This window comes from Macrobrachium nipponense, chromosome 13 (assembly GCF_015104395.2).
Source record: "Macrobrachium nipponense isolate FS-2020 chromosome 13, ASM1510439v2, whole genome shotgun sequence".
In the NCBI taxonomy this organism is placed as follows: Eukaryota; Metazoa; Arthropoda; class Malacostraca; order Decapoda; family Palaemonidae; genus Macrobrachium; species Macrobrachium nipponense.
The window spans coordinates 28482562-28507561 of record NC_087206.1 but is presented as its reverse complement, the minus strand read 5'-3'; the positions used below and the strand labels follow the sequence as shown (position 1 = coordinate 28507561).

The window sequence follows — 25000 nt, the reverse complement described above, 5'->3', positions numbered from 1 at the left end:
ACTAATACTTATACCGAAGAAGAAGACTTGAATGTGCTAATGAAGGTATACGAAATTGTTGCAATGAAATCAGTAACAGAGGCAGCACCGGCTATGACGGATTTATTGCATTTTCTGAAATGACACCCCAATTGCTAATTAGAGTTTTGCATATAAGGCATAAGGATACAAAGACCGATGACGGTTGACCCTCATACTAATTAGACAGTTCTGCAAATAAAGAAACAAATGCTGATGAATGTCAATTGGAAGCCCTAACAAAGAGTAAACAATGGTAACCTGGTATAAATTCCATCTACGTCGGTTGTAAGAAAATATATACTATGTTCACCTCAAAACGCAAGGGAAAATTATACACTGCTTAAAAAAGCAGGAGTTGCAAAGATCAAATATTTGTATTTAAGACATGAGGTGCAAATTTATATGGAATTTAACAGCCTTCTGATGGCTTTTACTCATTATATGAAGGCATTTAACAGCTTCCTCAGATCAATTTTTTTGGAGGACCTTACTTCTCCCAGTATTCCCATTAATTCAAAATTACTGAAATATAATCAATAAACAAAACAGATGGAATGTTGATGTTGGAGTTTTGTCAGGTGAATTTTCATAATACTGAAATTCACATACCTCTAGTATTACTCTCAACCGCCTCAAGGGCAAAACGTTCGGCCCTTCTACAGACTTCTTTCACATCTCAGCAAACTTCTGAATAATTTTCCCCCAACCCATCATCATGCTTTTTTTTCTCAGACAACGGTAATCCCGTTCGTAACTTTTTGCTTCATCTTCATGTCTCAGTTGCTCTTGCCGATGAAAAATTTCAAAACTATTGCTTCAAAAGTAATTCCCCTTCTACACATTTTGAGGATTTCCCTCTACCTCAACATATGCACACACACGCTAGCGCACACTTACACACACACACACACACACAATCAGAGAGAGAGAGAGAGAGAGACTGTATACTCAATTGTCTTATCTTTTCAATATACCAATATTCCGATGGGAATACGAACCTACCCTTTGACTGATGGAGCCTCATCAATAGGTGGGAGGCCCATCTGTCCCGAGTGGAAGGTGGGCGTGCCCTGGAATTGCCAGAGCTGCACCTTTCCCTGACTCCAAATCTACTTCCTTTGGCTCAGGTCGCCAACAAAAACTGGGATGGGCCCTACTTGTACTCAGCACACCTTCACTGGGAGATTATTATTTCTTTTTTTTTCACAGTCCTCCAATTCGACTGGGTGGTATTTATAGTGTGGGGTCCCGGGTTGCATTCTGCCTCCTTAGGAGTCCATCACTTTTCTTTCTATGTGCGCCGTTTCTAGGATCACACTCTTCTGCATGAGTCTGGGAGCTACTTCAGCCTCTAGTTTTTCCAGATTCCTTTTCAGGGATCTTAGGATCGTGCCTAGTGTGCATATGATTATGGGTACAATTTCCACTGGTATATCCCATATCCTTCTTATTTCTATTTTCAGGTCTTGATACTTCTCCATTTTTTCCCTTTCTTTCTCTTCAACTCTGGTGTCCCATGGTATTATTATTTTATTTATTGATTTTATTATTTTATTTTATTATTATTATTTATTATTATTATTTATTATATTCAGAATAGGAACTCTATTCATATGGAACAATCTCACAGGGGCCATTGACTTGAAATTTAGCTTCCAAAGAATATGGTGTTCTGTTGAAAGAAGTAACAGAAAATAATAGTAAATACAGAAAGAAGGGATCATTTGTTGGAGAAGAAAAAGTAAATTAACAAATTAATAAATATATAAAAATGTAAGTAAATTATTAAAAAACACAGAGAACTGTTTTAGGGCAGTAATGCATTTATATCATCACTTAAACTTTCAAAAGTTCCAACTACATTGCATCCTAAGGGAGACTGTTCCACAGTCCAACAGTGAGAGGTATTAATAAACGACCTCTAGAAATGAGAAGTTTGCCAGCGAGGCACATTGCTACACATTGGCGCTGCTGCTTTGCATATATGGCTGTCTTGGCAGGAAAAGAGGACGAGAGATCAATTGTGAATGTGAAAAGATTTTTGTTAAAATACAACTTACCAAAAAAAAAAAAAGAGAGAGAGAGAGAGAGAGAGAGAGAGAGAGAGAGAGAGAGAGAGAGAGAGAGAGAGAGAGAGAGACCATTGATGGTCCAAGTCATAGCTGATAATGTTAAGAACAGAAACCTACCACCACGAACCACTCTACCTGAAAGACATCCTCACTGGAGAACACTATTCTAATAAAGGAAGCACAAATGGCCTAAAACAGGTTGCACTGATTTTATCGCTTTTATGAAGCTTTTCGTGTGATACAAACTTTCGTGTGGCACATGCTGAAACTTTCACTAGATGCTTCTCCAGAGTAAGATGTAAGTCAAAACTTACACCGAGAGACAAGAACATAGCTTCAAACTCATTCAACATAGTCCCATCCACCTGAAAAGGAGGATGAGGTGAAAAATCTGTAGGAGACCTGTTAATCAATAGTGTTTTCGTTTTACTGTAGTACAGATGCTTACTTCACTATCTTCATTATTCACTAATCCTCTCTATGTCACAATTGAGACTAAGGGCAGCTTCATTTTTCATAAGTGGAGTATTTACTGCATCCACAAGTGCTGCATCATTGGCAAGCTGAACAAGCTTGTTTTAGGCCAACATTTATACACTAAAAATACCAGAGGACCAAGAACACTTGCCAGTGAAATTTTGGACATAATAGGTCTTAGTTCCCTAACGACCCCATCAACAGCAAGTAGTTGCTGCCTACCTGTAATGAAATACAGTCTGCTGCTGGAGGAACCTTATCTTTGGGGTTTGCTGTTGTTATATAACCTCCTAGGCTGCTAATAGGGTGAAGGTGCCCAAGGACTTGTGGGCCAAGTCCCATAGTTGGATAGAAGTGAGGGCCGATAGTCTCTTCCACAGTACTGCCTTCAGGACCTGTAAAACAGAATTGTTCTTTCTGTATGTCACTGAGGGGCCAATGATTCTAAGGTCATAAGCTTTAAATTTTGATAGGAGAAGCTCTTAGTCTCGTGGGGATGTGCATGCTCTGACTATGACTTCCCTTTACCAGAAGTAGATGGTGTTCCTGAAGACCTCTCCTTTTTCACATCCCATGTTTATGAAAAGCCTCCAGCAGACAGGTCTGTGAGGGGCTTTACCCTTCAAGTACTGCCCTATGGCTCTTACTGGACAAAGAACCATCTTGTCCTAATCTCCTCCGAAAGTCTTATATCAAGAGATGGAGAACCCCTCGAATTTTAGGTCTGCTACTTCGGGGTTCTGGGTTTTGGTCACGATATCCGGGGACAAATTGCAAACACATGGAGAACCATCCCATAGCATGTGTAATACACCAAGGCAGCTCTGTAGTCTTTGACTGCTCTGACAGGGAGACCCTTCTTCTCCTGATGGTGCATCAGGAAGTCTGCTACCTCCCTCACAGTTATCTTGAGAGGACTAAAGGCCCTATCAAGGTACCAAGTCCAGAAGACAATCAATTTATCCTGCTACACCCTGCCAGATGATGGCCTAAGTCTCATCGACTGACTTCCAGAATGTTCTGGAAAGCCTTTCTTTCACATGAGCTGCTAGACATTCTCAAACTGTGAAGCTGGAGGGAGCCTACCGGTTGATGGTACATCCTGTTGTACTCCTAGACCACAAACTTAGGGGACTTGAGAAGTTCCCTTGGGAAATCTATGAGGTGGCGTCGTAGGCCATTCTGAGTATCTGGGACATGAAGAATCTGCTGATTACTTTTTCAGCTGCTTGAACGGAGGGAATGCATACACATCTATGTTTTCCCATGGGTGTTGGAAGATGTTTTGCAGCGCTACCCATTGGTTGGGGACCAGAGAACAGTACAGGAGGGGAGCTTGGTGTTTCTTACGGTGGCGAACAGATTGATCGTTAGCCCCTGCTAGCTCTCGATCCATTCCTCCCCCTTGAAGTGCTCCGCCCCTGTCCTGTACCTGCTGCATTAAAAGACACTCCTTCCGCTTGTCCTACAAGCTGACCTCTGTCTCTAACGTCCTAACAGGGTCAATTGGGACAACAAAGCTGTGTATGTGTGTATGTGTGTGTGTGTGTGTGTGTGTGTGTGACAGAGCCAATTGAAGGAAACATTTGTCTGCTCACTCCACTAGTAGCATGACAGTGATTAAGACTTCTCCAACCTCTGGTACTTGGAAGGAGAAGAGGGTCCTGCAGACTCTGTCCTTGCCCTCTTCTTGGAAGCATGTTTTTCACACTTATAGGTTTTCTTGGAATAAGTGGTGGATGTGACATTTAGAAGGACCCTTTGTCTTCTTTGGCCCCCAAGTGTTGTAAAACGAAAATGGGGCCCCTCTCAATGTCACCTACTGCCAACCACTGACAGGGGTTGGCCTCCTTTAACCCAGAAATCCATCATCTTCCTCAGGACGTCCACCTTTGGTCCTCCTTCTAATGATGGAGTTGGAAGGGGGCTGACGAAATTGTCGGGGGGATTCACTGCCAGGGGAGGCATTGGCACAGTGTTAACACTAGAGGGCAAGGGAAAAAGCTAAGCATTGGTTCTCTAGAGGAACTGCCCTTCTTCGAATGCCTATTCTCATAAAAAGACCATTGGGACTATGGGGAGATAGCCTTCACACACATACTTAACACATGCCTTCTCTAGCACACTTTTTTCCTGATACGAAATGGAAACTGTGCACTATTGGGAACATAACTGTACTGCAGGGGTTCCCTTTGTCCCCACTACAACGGAATTCGGGTTATGTATCCTCCAGTAACAAAACACACATGGAAGCCACACTAAGAAAAAAACAACAAAAAATCTCCCTTCAGCACCAAAAGACATATACACTGCACAGATTTAAAGCACAGGGCTACTGAAGTAGATTAAGGCACCAGAAGGTGACTAAACGGAAGAGCTAACCCAGGTCAGGTCACAGGTGATTTGTAAGCCTACCCAATAAGCTTTTGCTTTTTCTTTCAGCAGACAGCTGTAGCGCGCTTTTTGCTGAGCACTCCATCTATGAAAACGTACATTAATTCAACCATAGGAACAAATAGAATTTACCAAGTTCTTACAACAAATTTTAAGTTGGAGAGACGAAAAATCTTGCCAATCCTGTTAAGCAACATCAACAATATACTTACAAATAATAAGACTACCACTAATACTTTTATAGTTATCAATTTATTTGTGTAATACATTAAACATTAAAACACCAATCAAGTACTATTCATTTGAAAGTACGTATATTCAAATTAGCAGCAACAACAATGATCTTAATCCCAACTAAGGACTCTTTAGGGCAGACCCTTTGTTTTTACATAGTGTTGAAGAATATTATTAAATCAAGATGTACTTCTCCATTTTATAATGAGAATGTGTAACTTTAGCATTCGCAGTACTTATCTGAACTGACTCTTCTTTCTTCTCCCCTTGTGTTTCTCTAACATATTGTTAAGAAAAGCAACGTACATCATGCATTATACACACTCGTTGTACATAAAAGCATGCATGACTACGATCAAACAAAAATCTTCCTGCAGTAACTTGATACAGCAAAAGGCACTTCATTTTCCGTCGTAAATATCTGACCAAAATCCTTCTGTAGATGGCAAAAAGTTTCTAATCGCAATGAACTTTCACACGTATCTCAAATTTCGCGGAGATGAAAAAGAATGGAAAAAACGCGAATTCGTCAATGGCACCACTTACGTAAGCCACCGTCCATAATCAATTAAAGCAAGGCCTCTCTCCCCTTTCCACTGGCCGCAGGACGTGATTCTCCGTGAAGGGCTGGCGACAGAGCGGTTTTTATTTCTTCCGTTGAAAGGGGGCTGGGCGACAGAGAGAGGTAGGGCGGGGCAGGCCCTCCGCCTTCTTTAGCCGAGATGCGGGGGGAGGCGGCTGATGTGTGGCTTGAGAAAAAAAAAAAAAAAAAAAAAAAATTGCAATCCGCAACGTAGGTATATATTAGGGTCTGCTCGGTGGTGCATTCAGTCTCGATCTCTCTCTCGATCCGAAACAGCCTCCTCCTCCTCCCCCTACTGTTCCCATCATTCCTCCGTCAGATCCCTGGCATTCTTCTTCGTCTGCGAGAGAGGAAACAGAAGAAGCCGACCACGATGAAAAACCTGGTAGCTGCGAGGGTAAGGTTCTCGACTTTTGTGTTCAAGAAACTTTCGGTTACAGACCTTCATTCACGACTAAGTAAATACTTGACACTCACGAACTGCACTGACAGCAATAATTTCTTTACAAGCTGAAGCTAAGAAAATGTGTATTTAAGGCAACACTTACACGTTTAAACATTAAGTACACGTTTAAACATTAAGGACATATGTGCAAGAGAAATCAATTTGTGCATTCTGCACGGCGACTTCAGCGGAGTGCAACCAGTTAAAGATGTCTTTTTCAGTCAAAGGCTCAATACTTTGCAACCATTGTAAACGTAGACTTAAAAACGCTTATCTACAAAGAAAACATTTAAAGGAAACTTTTCCTGCCGGCGACAGTTTTATTCAGCCACATGAAACTCAAAAGCCTTTTGACAATTATTTGAGTTGCCGGCGTTTCCACAAATCCTTTCGACTTTACATTTAAATCCTTAGGAAATAAGGCGTTCCCACTGCGGTTTTTCAGCGTCAAGGATACAGTTAAACGTCAAGACATACCACTGAAAGATTAAATTTAGTATTGGACAGACAAACACGGTTATTGAGACAACGCATATAAGCAAAAGCAAAGACAAAAATCAACCTAAGAGAAAGGGTGTCATTTCAAGGGAAAGTCGCATAAAATACAAACGCTAATATCTCGGGAGTCATAGAGAAAAACACAATCTGACAAAAATGGTGGTGAAACGATCACCACTAACGAAATCAGAAATTTCAGTATATAGGGACTGTACTGTGGCTTAAAATAAAGGGTCGGTTATCCATAGAAAAAAATAATAATAAAAAGGCTCTCACTCAAAGAAACAAACAGCCGGGAAACAGCCACTGGGTTTTCCCTCACTATTTTACTTAAACTTGATTCTTACTGGCGATTCTTTTAAACTATCTGCAAACACTTTATTTATGATTTTAGTTACTATATATAAACATTTAAGATATGCATCCCTGTAAATTTGTTTTGTCTTGAAACAAAACTATAAAACTTTACCTTACCTTACAACTGCACATATTTATACAAGTATATCAGGAAAACGAAAAGGGGAATACGGTGAGACACATAGCTGGGGTTCACCGGATCGAAAAGTTTCACCTGATCGAAAAGTTAAGCATCTACACTGAATAGTGGGTGTACGGGGGTGACGTCTGGTAACAAGAGGTGATATTTATCCTTATCAACTACAAAAAATAATTTATCGTTTAAGGACGTCTGTCCCGTCGACTGCCGAACGGTCTTTAGAGCCAAGTAACTATCCCGACCTGTCCCCGTAGGAGGGTAATCATAGCACCTAACGAGGTGCACTGTAGGCATTACTTAAGATTTTATGTAACTTTTGAGTCGCATCTTACTTTTGAAAAACATCGAGGTCATGAAAGTTTCAGCCAATACCGCACGAAAGTCAGGAATTGTTCGTAAGGCCTCGTATATTTATAACAGTGATGTCCGATGTGGATGTCTGCTTCTGCCAGAGATTGGTCTCTTTTAAATATAGTTGTTCGGGGTGGTAGGTTTGTTTCCTAATATTAACAATTATGACTAGGATCATCATTGGATGTTCTCTTGTTTATCACTTTCCTTCCCACTACCTATATAGTCACAATCAATTAAATCTTCAGTAAAATCATTTCTTAAAACTAACAATTCCAAATAACCAACTGTTGATTGTCAAGGAAAAATATACAACTAGCAGCCAGGAATACGTATATTCCCTCAACGTATCTGATTTCATAATAACAACAATATTTAAAGACTTTAAATACGAGTCATTTCTACATTGTAGACTACAAGCTAACAATTCCAAATAACCAACTGTTGATTGTCAATGAAAAATATACAACTTGCAGCCAGGAATATATTCCCTCAACATATATGATTTCATAATAACAACAATATTTAAAGACTTTAAATACGAGTCCTTTCTACATTGCAGACTACAAACAGCATCTTGCTACTGACGACGACGATACTCGCGTTAGGCATCGTACTTTCCAATGGCGCCCCAGAGGGCAACTACGGAGACCTGGGTCTCATCGATCATCAAGTGGGGACTGATCCCGTACCAGCAGGAAGTCACCAGTCCTCAGCCGTTGCTGCTGTCGATCTTGTTCCAGCTGCCACAGGTATGTTATAGCGTCGCGGTTCAATGTTTAAAAGTTTTCATTTAAACAGATCTTACAAAATAAAATCTTGAAATAAAAAAATGGGAGGAATCGAAATTAGAATAGAGTTAAATAATAAGAAAGTTAACGATCTCAAGGTAACTAAAATGTTTTACCGAAAAGTTAAAATCCTACCTTAAATGGGTGAAACAACTGGATAAAATACAGAATTTACCTCAAAATGAAGCTCCACTTACATTGGAAATTAAAGTAAGAACTTTCAACATCCTGGTGAGCTCTTACAGTATCTTATATATCTTTTAAGAGGGATAATGAGACCTCTTGGGTTCTGGAGAGCTCTTTTCTTCAATTTTAGCAGATCGACTCGACAAACGTATATTTTCTCTTCATTTTATTGCTTAAAGAATTAAGAAAATTTGTAGTGTTTATAAATCAGAATGTGCGCGCATGCATACGAAACAAGACTAAAGTGCTCAACAAAATAAAGGAAAAGCAGTATACCACAATACAAAGAAAATGCCAGTTAAGACTAAGATTTATGTATTATTATTATCATTATTATTATTATTATTATAATTATCATTATTATTATTCCAAAGGAGGCAAAGAGATATACAGAAAGGGGAGATCAGTTATTAGAAAAACAGATAAATTAGCAAATAGATAAATAAATAAATCATATGTATATATATTATATATATATACAAAATGAAACTAAGAAATTTTCAGACATTACACCAATTGTTAAGGCACTTAATATCAGCAGTACCTCCTCTCTTACATTTACTGTCCCTCACAACCTATGGCCACCGAGTTACTTCTACAGTCATTCTTGCAGGTTACGGAGGCTACGGAGGAGGCGATTCGCACAAGGGGCATAAAGGTCACTACGGAGGGCATCACGACAAGGGCGGGTACAAGGGCCACAAGGGTTTCCATGACGACCACGGTTATAAAGGCCACCATCATGGTGACTACGGCAAGGCACACCACGGGGTGAGTGACAAAGCAAAAAATACCTCTGGATATTTCAGGCTTTATTACGATTAGCTAAATCAACAATAATCAATGATATAGGTTAGCATTTTGATGATAACGGTATGTCAATAAATATAATTCTACAAAAGCCTGGATATTAAAGGAAGGAAATATATTGCAAAGGCCTATCTCACTATTGTTAAATTCTGATATCCAATCCGTGCTCCAGGTTTCCTTTATTCTCCATAATAATTATCCTTCTTCCAACAGGTAGGGTCTACAGTTTCCTTCCACATGACATCACTCCCTTTCTTCTTCTTTTTTTTATCAGGTTAGGGCTAGTTGAGACAAAGGGTTATCCAATCCGAGGATCTTTGCAGTAAAGGACCTAAGAACTCGTACTCAACTAGCATTTCAAAATTTACAATAAATCGGGTACCAACTTTTCAACATATATCTAAAATTCACATAGCAGAAGATGAGCCCGTCTACGCCCTCAACCTATAATCCTTGCAAACGTTCATTATCAATGTTTCTCGTCAAATCACAAAATCAGCTCTCCATTTTTATACACCAAATTGAATAAGAAATGAAAACAATGCGGTTTTATGGTCTTGCTTTCATGAAAGTTCTATCAACGACAAAGTTTCCAATTCACAAAAAATGAAACAATGGAACAGCTTTATATCTAGCAATCTGGAAATATCAATTAACAGCGTGGCCAGAACCACACTGCCATCCACATTCATACTTAAGGCTTCGGCTTCCGAAAGTCTACATCAATTTCACGAGTGAAAAAATACCTTCACATTACGAACATGTTTGCATGTTTGTTTGTTTCTTACTTTGATCACAAAAAGTTGTGCGCGTGCTTTCACGGTAACCAGACCAAAGGCGGACCTTGCGAGTTGCGATAAACCATTAGAATTCAGGAGAGACAGAAGTAAACTCTTGTGGAAAACGACCTTCGAGATAAGAATGCTCGATTTTGACGGAGGTAGTCGCTGAACGCTATTTTTCCTTCCGTTTGTTGTTTCTATGGGATTTCACCTAGATTCGGGTACTGAGTTGCCCACGCCGTCGGTCTTTACACAAAAAGATATAATGTGATAACCTGTCTAACACCAATATAAACTTGAACCCCTTTCTTTTCCAGGGGTACCATGACGACCAGGGCAAGCACTACAAGGGTCACCATGACGATCACAAGTACTACGGCGATGCCCACCACGGCAAGAAGGGCAAAAAGGGCGACCACTACGGATCCAAAGGCCACCATAACAAAGGACACAAAGAAAAGGTGAGAATGAGCTTAATTCCAAAATAAGATTTGGCGTTCTATGCCCCTCAGTGCAACTCTTATAGAGCAACTCTACCCTAATACTTTGTAATTGTCCAGTTTGATACAAATCCTCAGATTGCAAATGATGTTCCTCATTTTAGTAATCTCAACTCGAAATTCCCCGTCGACTATAAATTACAAACCTTCTCTACCGTTTTATTAAATTAGTACAATTAGGCGGCATATCGAACTCAATCCATACAAGTGCCTTGCTAATTAATCAAATTGAAATTGTCCCGTCGAATTCATCCACTATTCATCACTTCTGCTCGGTCAGTGGTTTGTTTGTTTGTATGGTGTTTTTTACGTTGCATGGAACCAGTGGTTATTCAGCAACGGGACCAACGGCTTTACGTGACTTCCGAACCACGTCGAGAGTGAACTTCTATCACCAGAAACACACATCTCTAACACCTCAGTGGAATGCCGGAGAATCGAACTCGCGGCCACCGAGGTGTCAGGTCAAGACCATACCATACCGATCACGCCACTGAGGCGCTCTGCTCGGTCAGTGGGCTCATCTCTTACTACTTCAGCCAAGTGCCTCTCCAAATTGGCGTTTGCACACACATGCAATAACTACTCACGATGCATAAACTGATTTTGTTGAATCACCATTAAAACATTCCTTGGTAAGATGGCTGACGATTTCACATCACGGAAACCATATTACCCACTATACTCATTTCAACATTCGCTTCCCTCCCAGCAATTCATTCTTGTTTTGCGTGCCTTGGCCGAGTAATGTACTCTACAGATTGCCCGAGTTTTCTTTCTTAATATGGCTTGTTCTACATGAATGCTTCTTGTTCAGGAATAAACACGATATTAGCGCTGACAAAACTGCTTAAAAATCTTACGGTGATTAACTTGAAAGACGATCAAACAAGTCATTTGAAGTCTGTTTCCCCTCTTGACAAATGAAGAGCTACGGCGGGAAATATTCATATTCATCCAAGGCAAACCGTTCAAATAAAATGTAGTCACTTTTACAGAAGTCCGTGAGAAAAATGAATCGTTTCAAAAAATGAACGGCAAACAAAAACAAATGACGACGGTAAAGTCATTATAAAAACTCTTCATGGGCGAAACAACGTTTCCTACCAACCTTACATTACAAAAAGCAAACATTTATTTCACATCGAATAACAGAATTCCCGCTCATTTAAGCAGCGCGTCTACCACGATTTCACCAAAAGCACTTATTATGCTTAAGTAATAAAAAAAAAATACTGCATAAAATATTCTTGATTTGATGCAACTTTTTGCGACACAGCGAAGTGCTTGAAGTTATTATATTTTCATAAAACAACAATCATCAAATCAGGCCTCAGATGAAACCGCCTAGCGAGGAAGGGAAGAAATTTCACACCACAAGGCAATAAATAGATAAATTGCGCGCTGCTCGGTTCGTTGCAACGATTCCTGTTTTTATCGCCGGCCGTTTGTTGAAATGGTGCCGGCTGGGAATTGAAAAGTAAACAAAAACAAAAATCTTGTGACGTGAAACCCTCAATTCTCCTGCGCCGCAATTACTGACACCTCCAAAATTGTTAATGGTTTTTTTCTCGGGGATGCGAATAGTTTATCTTTTCCAGTCTTTCGTTTGTTGAAGGTTAGGGCGAGAATATGAAGAATTCCGAAAAATCACCGCATCCAAAGCGAAAAAGTATTCATTCCAGTGACCGATATTATAACTCTAAAAGCAAACACACACAATTTTCACCTTTTACCATTATGAGTTTACGTTTGGTATGTCTTTCTCTTTCTATCTCCCTCTCTCATTATGTTTGTTTGTATACACGCACATCATTTTTTGCCTCTTACAATCACAAAAAGTAAGCCGCAAATATCATTTGATATCGAGTTCACTGTACCCGGAAAACAACTGTCTCCTAAAGGGAATTATAGCTGAGAGGCGTCGGTCTTGGGCAGGATTCGACCGCTGCCTTGGATTTTCATATAATGATAGACAGTCAGCTTGATGGCCTTTTGGCGATTGAGTGAGATATGTCTTGGCATCGACTGCTATAGCTATACATATCTCTGTCGAATTCAAGTTCTGTACTTAAAACCCATATGAACCACGATATTTAAAGCAGAGTCGATATAAACTGATAATGCTCTCGATGGCCAAATGGTCTAAGTCAACTATCGCTGCATTGAAACCAAAAGCCCTGACTTTTTAAAGAAAACTAAAAACTCAGCCTTTTAACAAAAACAAACCTTAAAATTAAGCATTAAATATATAACTTTAACAGTAAAAGACCCTAAGGAGAGAAAACATAAGAAAAACATCTATTGCATAAAAAAAATTAGCATAAATGCGGTCTGTAATCTTTGAAATAGATGGTCTTTCCCCTTTGTCTGGACGTATGTCACTGACAGCATACATACAACTGCCTTACATATTATTTAATCTCATTTGGCTACACGGGGATATCTATTCAATGTTAAATAGTTTGATTAATTATTAAACTTATATATAAATAATAAAATTAAATATATCTATAATAACATTCAACTGCCGAAATTATTATTTAAGCTCATTTGGTTTTCTATTCATTGTCGTAATTAGATACACATCAAATAATATTCTTCACTGGTCGCAGAGTAGGAAGGATAACAGACCGAAATAAGCTGAAGTGGGAGATCAATCGATAAGAGTTTAAACCAAAGCAATTGAAAAACACGAAAAGCCTAAACTACAACTTCATGGTAATCATCCTGTAGAAAAAAACTAAAGATAGATCAAATGACAAAAAGACAAATTCCTGGACAATAGATGGAGATCTCTGAAAAAAAGAAATGCAAAAAGCTGTAGATAAGTTATATAATCATGTCTAAGACCCCAGCCCTTACATTTTTAAAGAACTTTAAGAATAAGCCAGTAGAAATCCTACTGAGAACAGACCAACAAACAAAATTCAATAACCTTCCCTCAAAAGAATCATGGCAAACCAAACATGCCCTACCTATCCCAAAATAGAATCAAAAAAGAAATTTCCCTATGAATAAATTGAATAATCTTTCCGTTCAGAGAAATCAGAAAATGAAACCCTTCCAAGCATACTCAAACGACATTGGTCTTTCCGGCACAGGGTCACAAGGACGTCTACCACAAGGAAGAGTACCACCACAGCAAGAAATTCTACGACGACGGAGACCAAAGCAAATACCACAGCAAATACGACGACTTCGACTCTTACTTTGATGCCCATAAGGGCAAGGATTACAAAGGGGGACACTATAAGGTAAGAAGTCGGGGTGTGTGGTGTGTGTGTGTGTGTGTGAGACAGAGAGAGAGAGAGAGAGAGAGAGAGAGAGAGAGAGAGAGAACTGATGCAGTGTTATAACAACAGGAGAGAGTGTGTTTTAAAGTTAATCATTACCGTAACTGGAGAGAAGGGATAGATGATTCAATCACTTGTTACCTTTATTGGAGTATATCAGGCGGACAGCTTTACCCAGGAGGGGTGAGAATTATGCCGTTGAGGGCCTCAAGTTATGATGATAAAACAATTCGACAGGGTAATAAATACTAATATCTGGTATTTTTCTCTATTCCTTTCTTTTTCGCTTTCTACCCTAACAGCCACCATAATGGTCGACTGAAAACTAAGTAAACAATTCACTGTTTAAGTAAAAAAACATAATTGATGTTTGATGTTGGAGAATGCACCTACACATCGTCCATCCACTTATGATTCAAGAATCAAACATTGGTTGCTCAGTTTGTGAGCTGACTAGCTACCATTGAGAGAGAGAGAGAGAGAGAGAGAGAGAGAGAGAGAGAGAGAGAGAGAGAGAGAGACTACCAACATCTAAGCATTAAAAACAAATCACCAATTATTCACCCGGAATCAACTTCCATTCATTTTCCATCCCTCATCCAGTACCATTTATTTCCAGGGAGGCCACCACCACGACAAACATGGTAAAAAGGGCCATTACGATCATGGAAAATACCACGACGACCATAAGGGCCACAAGGGTCACTATGGAGACGAGGGCCACTATGGACACAAAGCCCATTACGGAGATCATGGAGGCCATCAAGGCTACCACGGACATCACGACCACCACGGATATGGAGGCCATGATCACGGTATGTCATTTCTCTATACACACACACACACACACACACACACACACACACACACACACACACACACATATATATTAATATAATATATATTATAATATATAATAATAATTATATATATATATATATATATATATATATTATATATATATATATATATTATATATGTTAAATATAATATATATATATTATATTATAGATATATCTATATTATATATATATATATATCTATATATTATATTATATATATTATATGTTCCAGTGTACGTATTTTCGATACTCGGCTATCATTTCTTAGATTTAGAACATTGGGATGAGCTCCAGTTTTTGTCCCACGTGCCCTGTTTAATAATAATTCATTTTAGTGCAACTTTTACGTTTTGAATAGATAAGGATGTAACGCGGCCTCTGAGTCTGCCTTCATCAAAAAATAAAAAATAAATAAATAAGGATTAGGCCAATGCTTCAAGCCTAAAGATATTCGTGTCTGATGAAACATGCTCATCTACACTTACACTGAAGTGCTCATTGTGAATTATAATTTGAATTATGATCTTGAAAAGAGAGCCAGTGACTATAATTATTGTTATGCTAGTATAAAGCGATGAATTAATTTTTAAAATAAGACCTTTTGTGGCAGTGCAGTGTACCAACCTACGGACATAGAAGAGTAATACTTCAGTTCATATTAACAGAAAACGGCAATTCATAGAAAATGTGGGAAGAACTTCAGGAGTAATCATAAAAAATGTAAGAAGGCAAAAGTTTTCCGGAAGAAATCCAATAAATTTATCCAAGACAAATTCCTGACATGGCTACTCTGACTCCCAAGATCCAGTATAACATTCAAAACCGTTTCCCAATCTTTTTCAGGTCATGGTTACCATTAAAATCGTTCCCTCCGATATCAACTGCGAGTTATATTCACCAGTGGACTTCGTCTTCATCATCCGACCCAGCAGCAACGACTTATGGAAATTGTTTATTCTTAGCCTATTGCTCGCATATGCGCGCATAATTCCACATTCCCAAACCCAGTCTACTGGAAAATGTACAAAAACATAAAACACGAACAAGCAACGTAAAAACATAACATATAAGAACACATTTTGATACGAAAAAACTCTTGATATTTACTTGGATTTTAATTATTTCTAGAAACTATTTCTTCTCATACTCCTTCAAGAGTCGTTCTGTCATCAATGAGTGTCTCCTTTTAATTTATCCATATTCACCTCTGCCGACCCATCATGTACATACGTGCCTTATACATTGACAATGTGTGAAATATTTATGCTCCTATGTGTACGACATTATGCGTTTTGTATGTCTCAATAAAGTACTTGCATGATCAATTACCTTTCTATGTCAAGTTAATCCAAGTAAAGCCCTTCACTCCGTAGCTTCAACTTAAACCAATTTCTTCACCGTTTCTATGTATCTCAACATCAATCACTCCAAAACCTTTCCAAACCATAAACACCAAATAATTCAACTCTTCAACATGTTGAACCTTTTCTCTTCCATTCGCATACAACATCCATGTTTCACTTCCATAAGACTGAGTTGAATCACCATAACATTCATGAATCTCAACTCTGGCTCTATCAAATGATCCAACTCTCTTCAAGTTATTTGCAAACACCCTTTTACCTTCTGTTTCAACTATTAGGTGACTTACTTCTCTCGTCCTACCAGCGTCCATGACATTTACTCTAAGATACTTATATGAATCAATCACTCCCAGTCTCTTACCGTCCATGTTCACAAGCATTGCTTCATCTCCCTCCCTGATATCCATTCACCCTCATAACATTACGCTTACAAACGTACACTTTCAACTTATACTATCAAAAACTTTTCATATTTTTAGGTCTGTCTTCACTGTCTTCAATTCATAAGCGAGTCCTTACTCCATTTATAACCAATTTTCCTGTCCAACAATTTAATTGTTACTTCTAATGTCCTTGCTCACACTGCTCACAGCATTGAAAAAAGCCATCGAGGTAAGACATCCTCGTCTAGGAATTGCGCACACCAAAAGAGTCATTCTCTCACCTGCAAATTTCAACTCATAATTCTCTTTCGTCACCAAAATTTTAAGTCAAACTCACCTATTACCTTCTAAACTTTAAACCTCAAAATCCTCAACAATAACTATAAACTCTATAACCTTTGTCTGGAATGAGTCCAGGCTAATCTCTCGAAATCAATTGCCCGAAAGCTAACTGCTCGGAGTCAATTGCTCGAAAAATTATCTCTCGAACTATCAATTGATCGAAAGATAGATTGCTCGAAGACCTATATTCATTCTTTAAACTACTTGAAAGCCAATATTTATTCTTTAAACGGTCACTAATAAATATTTAACCCTTCAACACCACAGATAAATACCATTATCTTAACCGTTAATGCCCTTTTTATTTAAACTTTCGTATTTTTATTTTCTTTTTTATTATATCATTAACTCTGGAATCTCGACACCTCAAGATGGATATAAGTTTCATAGAGAGCGAAAAAGGAATTGTGTTTGGATGGTTACCTACATATTAAGAATAAAGAAGTTAACAATAAGATATACAGGAAGTGTGGAATGTCCAGAAAAAGAAAACGTTGTGCTCATGTATCAATGACCGAGACGCTGGTGGAACTGAAGCTGCTAAAGCAGTGGAGAGAGTGAAAGAGTATCCGATGAATACTCGAGATACACCACAATATATTGTTAGATGTGCTTCAAAAGAAGTAAGTGGTGCTGCAGCTGTGAAGCTCTCTACCTTCAGAGGAAAATATAAAAAGAACCATACGCAAACATGCTCAGGAAAAAATGCTTTGCCTAATAGTTACCTCGATCCTAATATTCCTGAAGAGTTTACAAAACCCAGCAAAGGAGATTTATTCCTTATTTATGTCTCTGATCCCACAAATAGTCGTATATTAATTTTTGCAACCCAAAAGAATCTTGATATCCTAGTACAATCGGAACACTGGTATGCTGATGGTTAAACCTGTGCCCTGGATTTTTGCTGAGCTCTATACAGTAATGGTGTCAAATGGGGTATTATACCCCTTATATATGCACTGTTACCTAAAAAACAGAAGAAATCTACAGGAGGTTCCCGATGGTTTGAAAAGAAAAAATCCCCATTTTTCAGCCACTGAGAATAATGACTGATTTTGAACTGGCCATGGTTAAGGCCACAGAACAAGAAATTCCAATGTCTAAATGTCGTGGGTGTTTTTTTTTTGTCAAAGCCTTCATAGAAAAATTCAAGGAAGTGACCTAAAGGTTATGTATGACGCCAATGCCAAATTTGCCCAAAAGCTCGTCTGTTACCTGCACTGGCATTACTGGTTTTTTTATATACTACACCTTGTACTACATCTTGGGTATTTTTGTTTGAAGGACTGCTTCTCAAGCAATCTATCTGTCGGTCAGTTGATAGCCCGAGTAATAATTTTTCGAGCAATTGACTCCGAGCAATTACCTTTCGAGCAATTGATTTCGAGAAATTTAAAGGATACCATCTGGGATGATGCATGCCACCAACAACTGTTGTATTTCATCTCAGACTTTTCAGAAACCTACACTGCAATTTCCATATCAATCCCTCTGTTATCTGTCTTACTTTTATGTTTAAATTCTATGATTTATCTTCACCTATAATTCCTGATTACCTCCGAAGAAGCTCATTACTATTTCTAGAGTGTTCCTCTTACAAAAGCGTCCACAACTTTTCACTACCAGAGCTTTTGCTTAAGGATGAGGGGCACTTATATCCCAACCCAGTGGCACATAATACAGCAAAAATGCTTAATACGTATGTTGTGCTCCCTCATACCAATGTCACAACAATCTGATGAACTAATCAATTAATTGAAAAGTCTGACTTTCTTATTGACACTGGACTCATGAGAGAGGTTCATCCCCCATTTAGGGTCATTTCATCCAACCATGAGGTTCATAAACCTCCATTATTCACTCCTCTACCTTCAAATGAAAAGCATTATTATTCCACGCAATTTCCATATCCTGGGGCAGCAGTCTCAGGATAGAAAGGCTCAATGACATCAGGCTAAGGGTTGATATACATACATACTGATATATATATACATGTATGTGTGTGTATATATAATATATATATTATATATATAATAAATATATAATATACATATATATATAATATATTTATATATTATATAGATTACTATAGAGAGAGAGAGCTAGAGAGAGAGAGAGAGAGAAGTGGACGAGAGAGAGAGAGAGAGAAAAGTGGAGAGCCAAGCTGGGTTGAATGCATCTTTTTATTCACTTGTTACGTGTCTTCTCCTACTCAATTACCCAGTTTCTCACTATGGACCCTCATAATTTCAGGAAAGCTGAAAAATTATCTATATATAATAGATATATATATATATATATATATATATATATATATATAATGTGTGCTATACTTTCGCCTTTTCTGTATAGGCGAAAGCGTCCATACTTTACCACGATGACGACACAGCAGGGACACATTAAGTGTACCGACTGTGGTGGTCACTGCTGTGGATGGATAAGAACATTGGACTAGCGGTCTTGTCCTGAACCACTAGCTTTGAATTAGAATAGTAGCCCCCCCCCCCCCCCCACCCCCCCCCCCCCCCCCCCCCCCCCCCCCACAAGTTACACGGTTCAAGGGGTGGAAATTATACGAGTTTTTCTGTTTTCACGCATGACTTCTGTTATTCAATGTAATTCCGGTCTAACTGAATACTGGCTTTTAGTATTAAAGTGGCGGAAGGACAGAACAAAACTTACGACTTGGAAGAGAGAGAGAGAGAGAGAGAGAGAGAGAGAGAGAGAGAGAGAGAGAGAGAGAGAGAGAGAGAGAGAGAGAGAGATTATGAATAAAACTCGCTTCTCACTTAACTGAAATTATAATGTGACCCTTCTGAACTGTTTATAAATGTACCAAGCACTGTTGGTGATACTTCAACTCCTGAGCAAAAAACCCACAAATTCTTCGTTATACAAGGAGCTTTCCGTGGCATGGAGGCTCGCCGATTTTTTGCCCAACAACAGTGGTCTTTGAAACTGTTTTTATTTTTTTTTTACTGCTTCATGGTAGCCTGGGGTATAGAACATTTCATGTTGTGGCATTAATTCCTTTTATGCACTAAAGAATAAGTTAAATAAATAAGAACCAAGATGTAACAGACCAACAAGTTTTATGGTTTATAGTTGTTCTAGCACGCAATGCAGTCCATCTTGAAGAGAAAAGACTTGGCCGAAATATTATAATTTTCTATAGCAAGCATCTTTTTGTGTGTGAGACCTGGACACGACATTCATACCAAATATCCTACTTCCGACCAGATGATAATAATACTATACTCGTATATGATGAGGATGATGATGATGAAGCATACGAAAAAAACAGTACCCTAAGCAACAGATTTCCAAAACAATGCCATTCGAGGGTAAAAGAAGTATCTCATCCCGTTTAAAACCTCGTCTAAGGTACTCATTCGCAGCAGCAAATAAATGCGATCAAGAAAACGTTTTGACATCACCCGTAGTATGTTTAAAAAATAATGAGGAAAACTATAGGAATCCACGGAGCTAATTCAAGAATATGACGAGAACCATCTTGTTTATTTAAATAACATACCTCGAAGATGCGTGGAGGTTTGGGGGGGGGCAGCTCAAGACGCTCACGATTTACCAGCTACTCACTGACCTCATGTGAGAAGCTGGGTGAATGGAAGAGTTTACAGGGGTTAGTGACGTCAGTGCACCTGAAGTGATGCCCTGTAGGCATTACTGAAGGTGCTTTGCAGCGTCACTTCGGCCCATACCTGCAACCTCTTTCATTACTTTTACTGCACCTCCGTTCAGATTCTCTTTCTTCCATCTGACTTTCCAACCTCTCCTAACAATTTTTTCCTCCTATTACACCTTTCAAGCCTTCCTTCTGTCATTTTCCCTTTCAGCGCTGAATGACCTCATAATGTTCCAGCGCATGGCCTTTGGCCTAAACTCTATATTCTATTCTATTCCAATAATTCCGGTTTGACTGTCTGTCAGCAAAAATTCGGGGAACTAATGAATGATTTTAATGAAATGTTGAAAATACTGAGGGATTCTTACATGAAGATGACGCCGTTAAAAAAAAAAAAAAAAAAAAAAAAAAAAAAAAAAACACACACACACACACACAAACATACGTCAAACTTTCAGCGCTGTTTACCGAAACTTGATGTTCTGGAGGAAGTCAACCAATGAATTGTTTACACAAGAATTTAATAAAAATCTGTTCATTTGTTCTCCACATATTTAGTTGAGAGACAAACATAGTTACCCTGGAGATGGTTGACAACCTACGATTGTTCTTTCTATTTATCATTATCATCTACAGAACGATCTATTTGACTGACAAGTCTCTTAAAGAAAAGAAAAGTTAAATGAAAACAAAACTGAGCCGAGAAGATATGACTAAGTTCAAGCATTGATAAAATCCTAAGCAACTGAATGAATAACTAGCATACTTTTAATCATGCCATGTATCAGATGAACAAAATTCCAATTCTAAACTAAAATTCTGGTATCAATTAACAGGTTCTTAAACTGAAATTGCTACAAAGTAAGTTCGTACTATCTCCAGCATTCTATCCATCTAAGTAATAATAATAATAATAATAATAACAATAATAATAATAATAATACTACGGATTGGAACCAAATAAGGCTTATTTGCCATATATCTCCTCCCCATTAGCTGCTGTTATTATTAACAATTCGAAAACTTTCCCTCTATGCTACGAATGTGTTCTCTCAATACTTCATTCGCGTTACGTTGGCCGTTATAACGGACTCGCCATAAATCAAATTTCGTTAGAATGAGATATGTGTCACTGAGAAAACCCACCATTCTTTCTTTCTTTTGTTTTGACTTTAAACAAATTTGTAGCCTCCCATACCAAAGTTTTAATCCAAATAGGTCTGTAAGATGGTGCGAATAACATGTCCTTGCCTTCATCATCTCTTTTCACTGTGGTATCACTCTCATTTTATCTTCGATTTATCTTCTAATATTCCTAATGCTGTATTTTTTTATGTAAAAATCTGTTATAGTTTCACTATCATACTGTAACTCACCCCCGTAGAGCAATACAGGTGGCACCTCACTACCGTATGCAAATTCCGTTTATCTGATTTCTAAATCTTATTTATATATTGTTCGATCTACCTTTTACATCAGAGGACCTGCATTGCTTATAATTGTTCCTCAGTATTTAAAGGATTTGACAGAATGAGACCTATCCCCAGCTGGCGTGTATCTCATCACTTTGTGCATATGTGCACAATACAAGGTAGCAAGTCATACTAACTGTCGGGCAGACAGAAGGACGATCTTCACAGTCATCAACGCATGATGGTTTACCCTTATACCAGGGTTTCACTAAATCCACTTCATTTGTGCAGATGTGCTTACAAGATCTATTTAACACACTGATGGACAAACAAATGGATGATCTCAACGTATATCCATGAACAGAGCTTGGCTGAAATCTCTTCAACCATGTAGGACGAGTTGCGCTGACAATGCTCATGTTGCAGACACAACGATGGACAGGCCAATGGACACGCACAAACAGATGTATGGACACACGAACAGTTGGGGAATGACTTATCCCTGTGACTGACAGCAGTCTGATTTTCCGCGCAAATTAAATAAATGAAAAACGTTAATAACTGCTTTGAAAACAATAATAACTATCCTAAACGTCACGACGATAATCGAAAGAGGGCTCAAAATTAAACTATCGTATCAAGTATTACCAATACTACTACTACTACAGCTGCTTGTAATGACAGGAACTAGAATTAAGACTGTCGCGTCATCCAAATAAGAGATACTGGTTCACAAGAAAAAAAAATAACTAGGCAGAGTCTCATAAGAGGAGGTAACCTGATATCCTTAGCTATAGAGCTAGAAGAGTTACAAAAAGAATTTAATACATTGTAATAATTATTACTATTATTACTCTTATTTATTAATATTATTCAACAAAACCCCATACACATATAGAAGTCCGAATACCATTAGCAAAATCAAAACACTTCCAAACAATGGAATGCCCGAGGTACAAAAACAAAAACAAACAAAAAATAGCTAAAGTAATTCTACTACATGTAACGACAAAATTGTTCAGTAAATTGTATTTTTCCTAGGTATACAAACTACAAACTTTCATATATGGCGTTTCTTTCTGCTAATGCACTGGACTGGCTGTGCACTGACTACACTAGGGAAAAACAGAGTTGGAGCTGCGGGTGAGGGGATGCCCATTCTGACCTAACCGACTCTACCCATTGTTCTTTCTTATGGGTAACAAAACCTACATTAAGACTTCCCCATCGCTCAGCCCAGGGCCTTCCTCTCTCATTGCTTGCCCCTATAAAATTATGCATAATTAAGGGACTTTTGCCAAAGCTTTGGAACGATTTGAAACGACCCTTGATTCAGTATTTGTCATCTCACCCTTCACTGGACCATGAGACACAAGTTTCCCAATAGAAGGAATGTAAAGACAAAAAAACAATTGAATAAAATTAAGTGCTAACATTCATATAATTTCACATTAAATAAGCCAAAACAAGAGACCTGTGGGCCACAGTACTCACTTGCACTACCTTACTGCAATTCACACTAAAAAAATCGAAATTGCAATCATTGTGATTCAGGCAATTCTTAATAATATATACTCTAACCCTTGCAAACCTCAGGTAGTTCTACTGTTAATTTACTCTTTTATTGCTCTCAAATCTCAAGCAATTTACGCTTTTTATTCCTTTTCTGTCTTTTGTAGTACTGGCCCTAGTGTAACTTCTATTCCAGATAACTGTTAACTTTGAAGCATCCCGATGGGACCCCAAACAATAGGCCAGCCTTATGTGACCACAACAAGAAGACGATGACTCTATTGTCCCTCATCTGGTATATAGAGGGGCCTCGCTGCCGTTTAGAGTAGTAGCAGGAGTTTGAGTCAAGGAGAGAGGAAACGCTGCCAGACGCACGTGTCGCAGAAATGTTGCAGATCGTTAATCTGCCGGCGTAAGCACCTGTTATCTGCCAGTACCTGAGGACTTGACGGGAAGTCCGTACCTCGACGCCCTTCGATGCTGCCCCTTTGGAAAAGGTGGGTGTGCATACCACCACTGATGATCTTCTGCGCCATGAACTTGTAACCAGAAGCACATCTCCTTTTCTAACCACATTCTCCCTGAGTTGCAACCGACTGCAGCGCCAGTTGCCATTGAAGTTTCTCCTCATCGCAGACGGGCTCTGTTTCTCCACGTCTCGTCCACGGATTAAGGTAAAGTGAATGGAAGCTGTATGTTGGCCTCACTGAATTCTCATACTTTGTTTTCTTGCTGTTCTACTGTTCTCCGAGCCCTTAACTTTGCAGTCTCCTTTCGAGATTTCTGCTGTGTGACTTCTGGTAAATCTTCAAAAGTAAATTAGTGGAACACCAATTAACATAATGTTACCCGCTATTACAGTGATAGAACTGAGTGATATATGTAAAGTTCACTTTCTGAAATAGTATTGTTTTGCTTGGTGTTTTCCCATTTTAATTGGCCTCTTGACACTCTGAGTGCTCAAGGTAGACAGTAATTGTCAAGAATAAACCAGGATATTTCACGTTCCCAATCTTATTCTCATCATTGTCAATACCGATTTTAAATCCTTTAGAATAAAACTGGCAGACGAACCTATGTAGGCCAGCACTTCCGGCCAAGTGAACAGCTTGCATATAGCTATCGGTTTTGACAGTAAAAACTGACGACGATTTTTACATCACAGTCGTTCTCTATGAGGCCTTTAACGGCTTAGTCACCAAAGAATTGGCTTTCGACTGGAGTAGGCATCAATATTTTCATGTTTTGGTCGATGCCTAAAATCATGGCTGCGTCGACGGTCATTATACTAGAAAGAATGCTTAGGTAGCTTGTTGCCAGACCAATTCCCACGAAATTTCGTTACAGTAACTACCATTCTTTGGTTGGTAGTACAGCTTACTACTGTACCAACTTACTACTGCCGTTGATATCCTGGAAGATTAATGGTTTGCTGTTCATTTTGGTTATGAGCAAAAGGTCCAGGTACGGTTTACTGTTCAGAGGCAAACGTCTTTTTCTCAGTGAACTTACCACTCATGAATAATGGTTACGTGTATGCCTGGTTTTTCATCTCTCCTTTTC

The 25000-nt window shown here is 38.6% G+C and overlaps 1 protein-coding gene and 1 long non-coding RNA gene across 2 annotated transcripts in view; one reads left to right on the top strand and one right to left on the bottom strand.

The window, feature by feature from the left end:
• LOC135225445 (uncharacterized) overlaps nt 1-25000 on the bottom strand; it is a 140146-nt gene that overhangs the window by 51451 nt on the left and 63695 nt on the right. The gene's annotated exons all lie outside the window — the stretch shown is intronic.
• LOC135225530 (histidine-rich glycoprotein-like) lies at nt 6155-15638 on the top strand. The gene is made up of 7 exons (XM_064264806.1): nt 6155-6178; nt 8134-8323; nt 9162-9319; nt 10458-10601; nt 13745-13897; nt 14556-14751; nt 15622-15638. The coding sequence occupies exons 1-7, from the start codon at nt 6155-6157 to the stop codon at nt 15636-15638; spliced, it is 882 nt and encodes a 293-aa protein (XP_064120876.1).

What these genes read in the sequence shown, in the direction of transcription:
- LOC135225530 (XM_064264806.1), top strand. Translation starts at nt 6,155, where the DNA reads ATGAAAAACCTGGTAGCTGCGAGG. An exon ending in ACGGCAAGGCACACCACGGG is followed by an intron (nt 9,320 to 10,457) that starts GTGAGTGACAAA and finishes TTTCTTTTCCAG; the next exon opens with GGGTACCATGACGACCAGGG. An exon ending in ACAAAGGACACAAAGAAAAG is followed by an intron (nt 10,602 to 13,744) that starts GTGAGAATGAGC and finishes TTTCCGGCACAG; the next exon opens with GGTCACAAGGACGTCTACCA.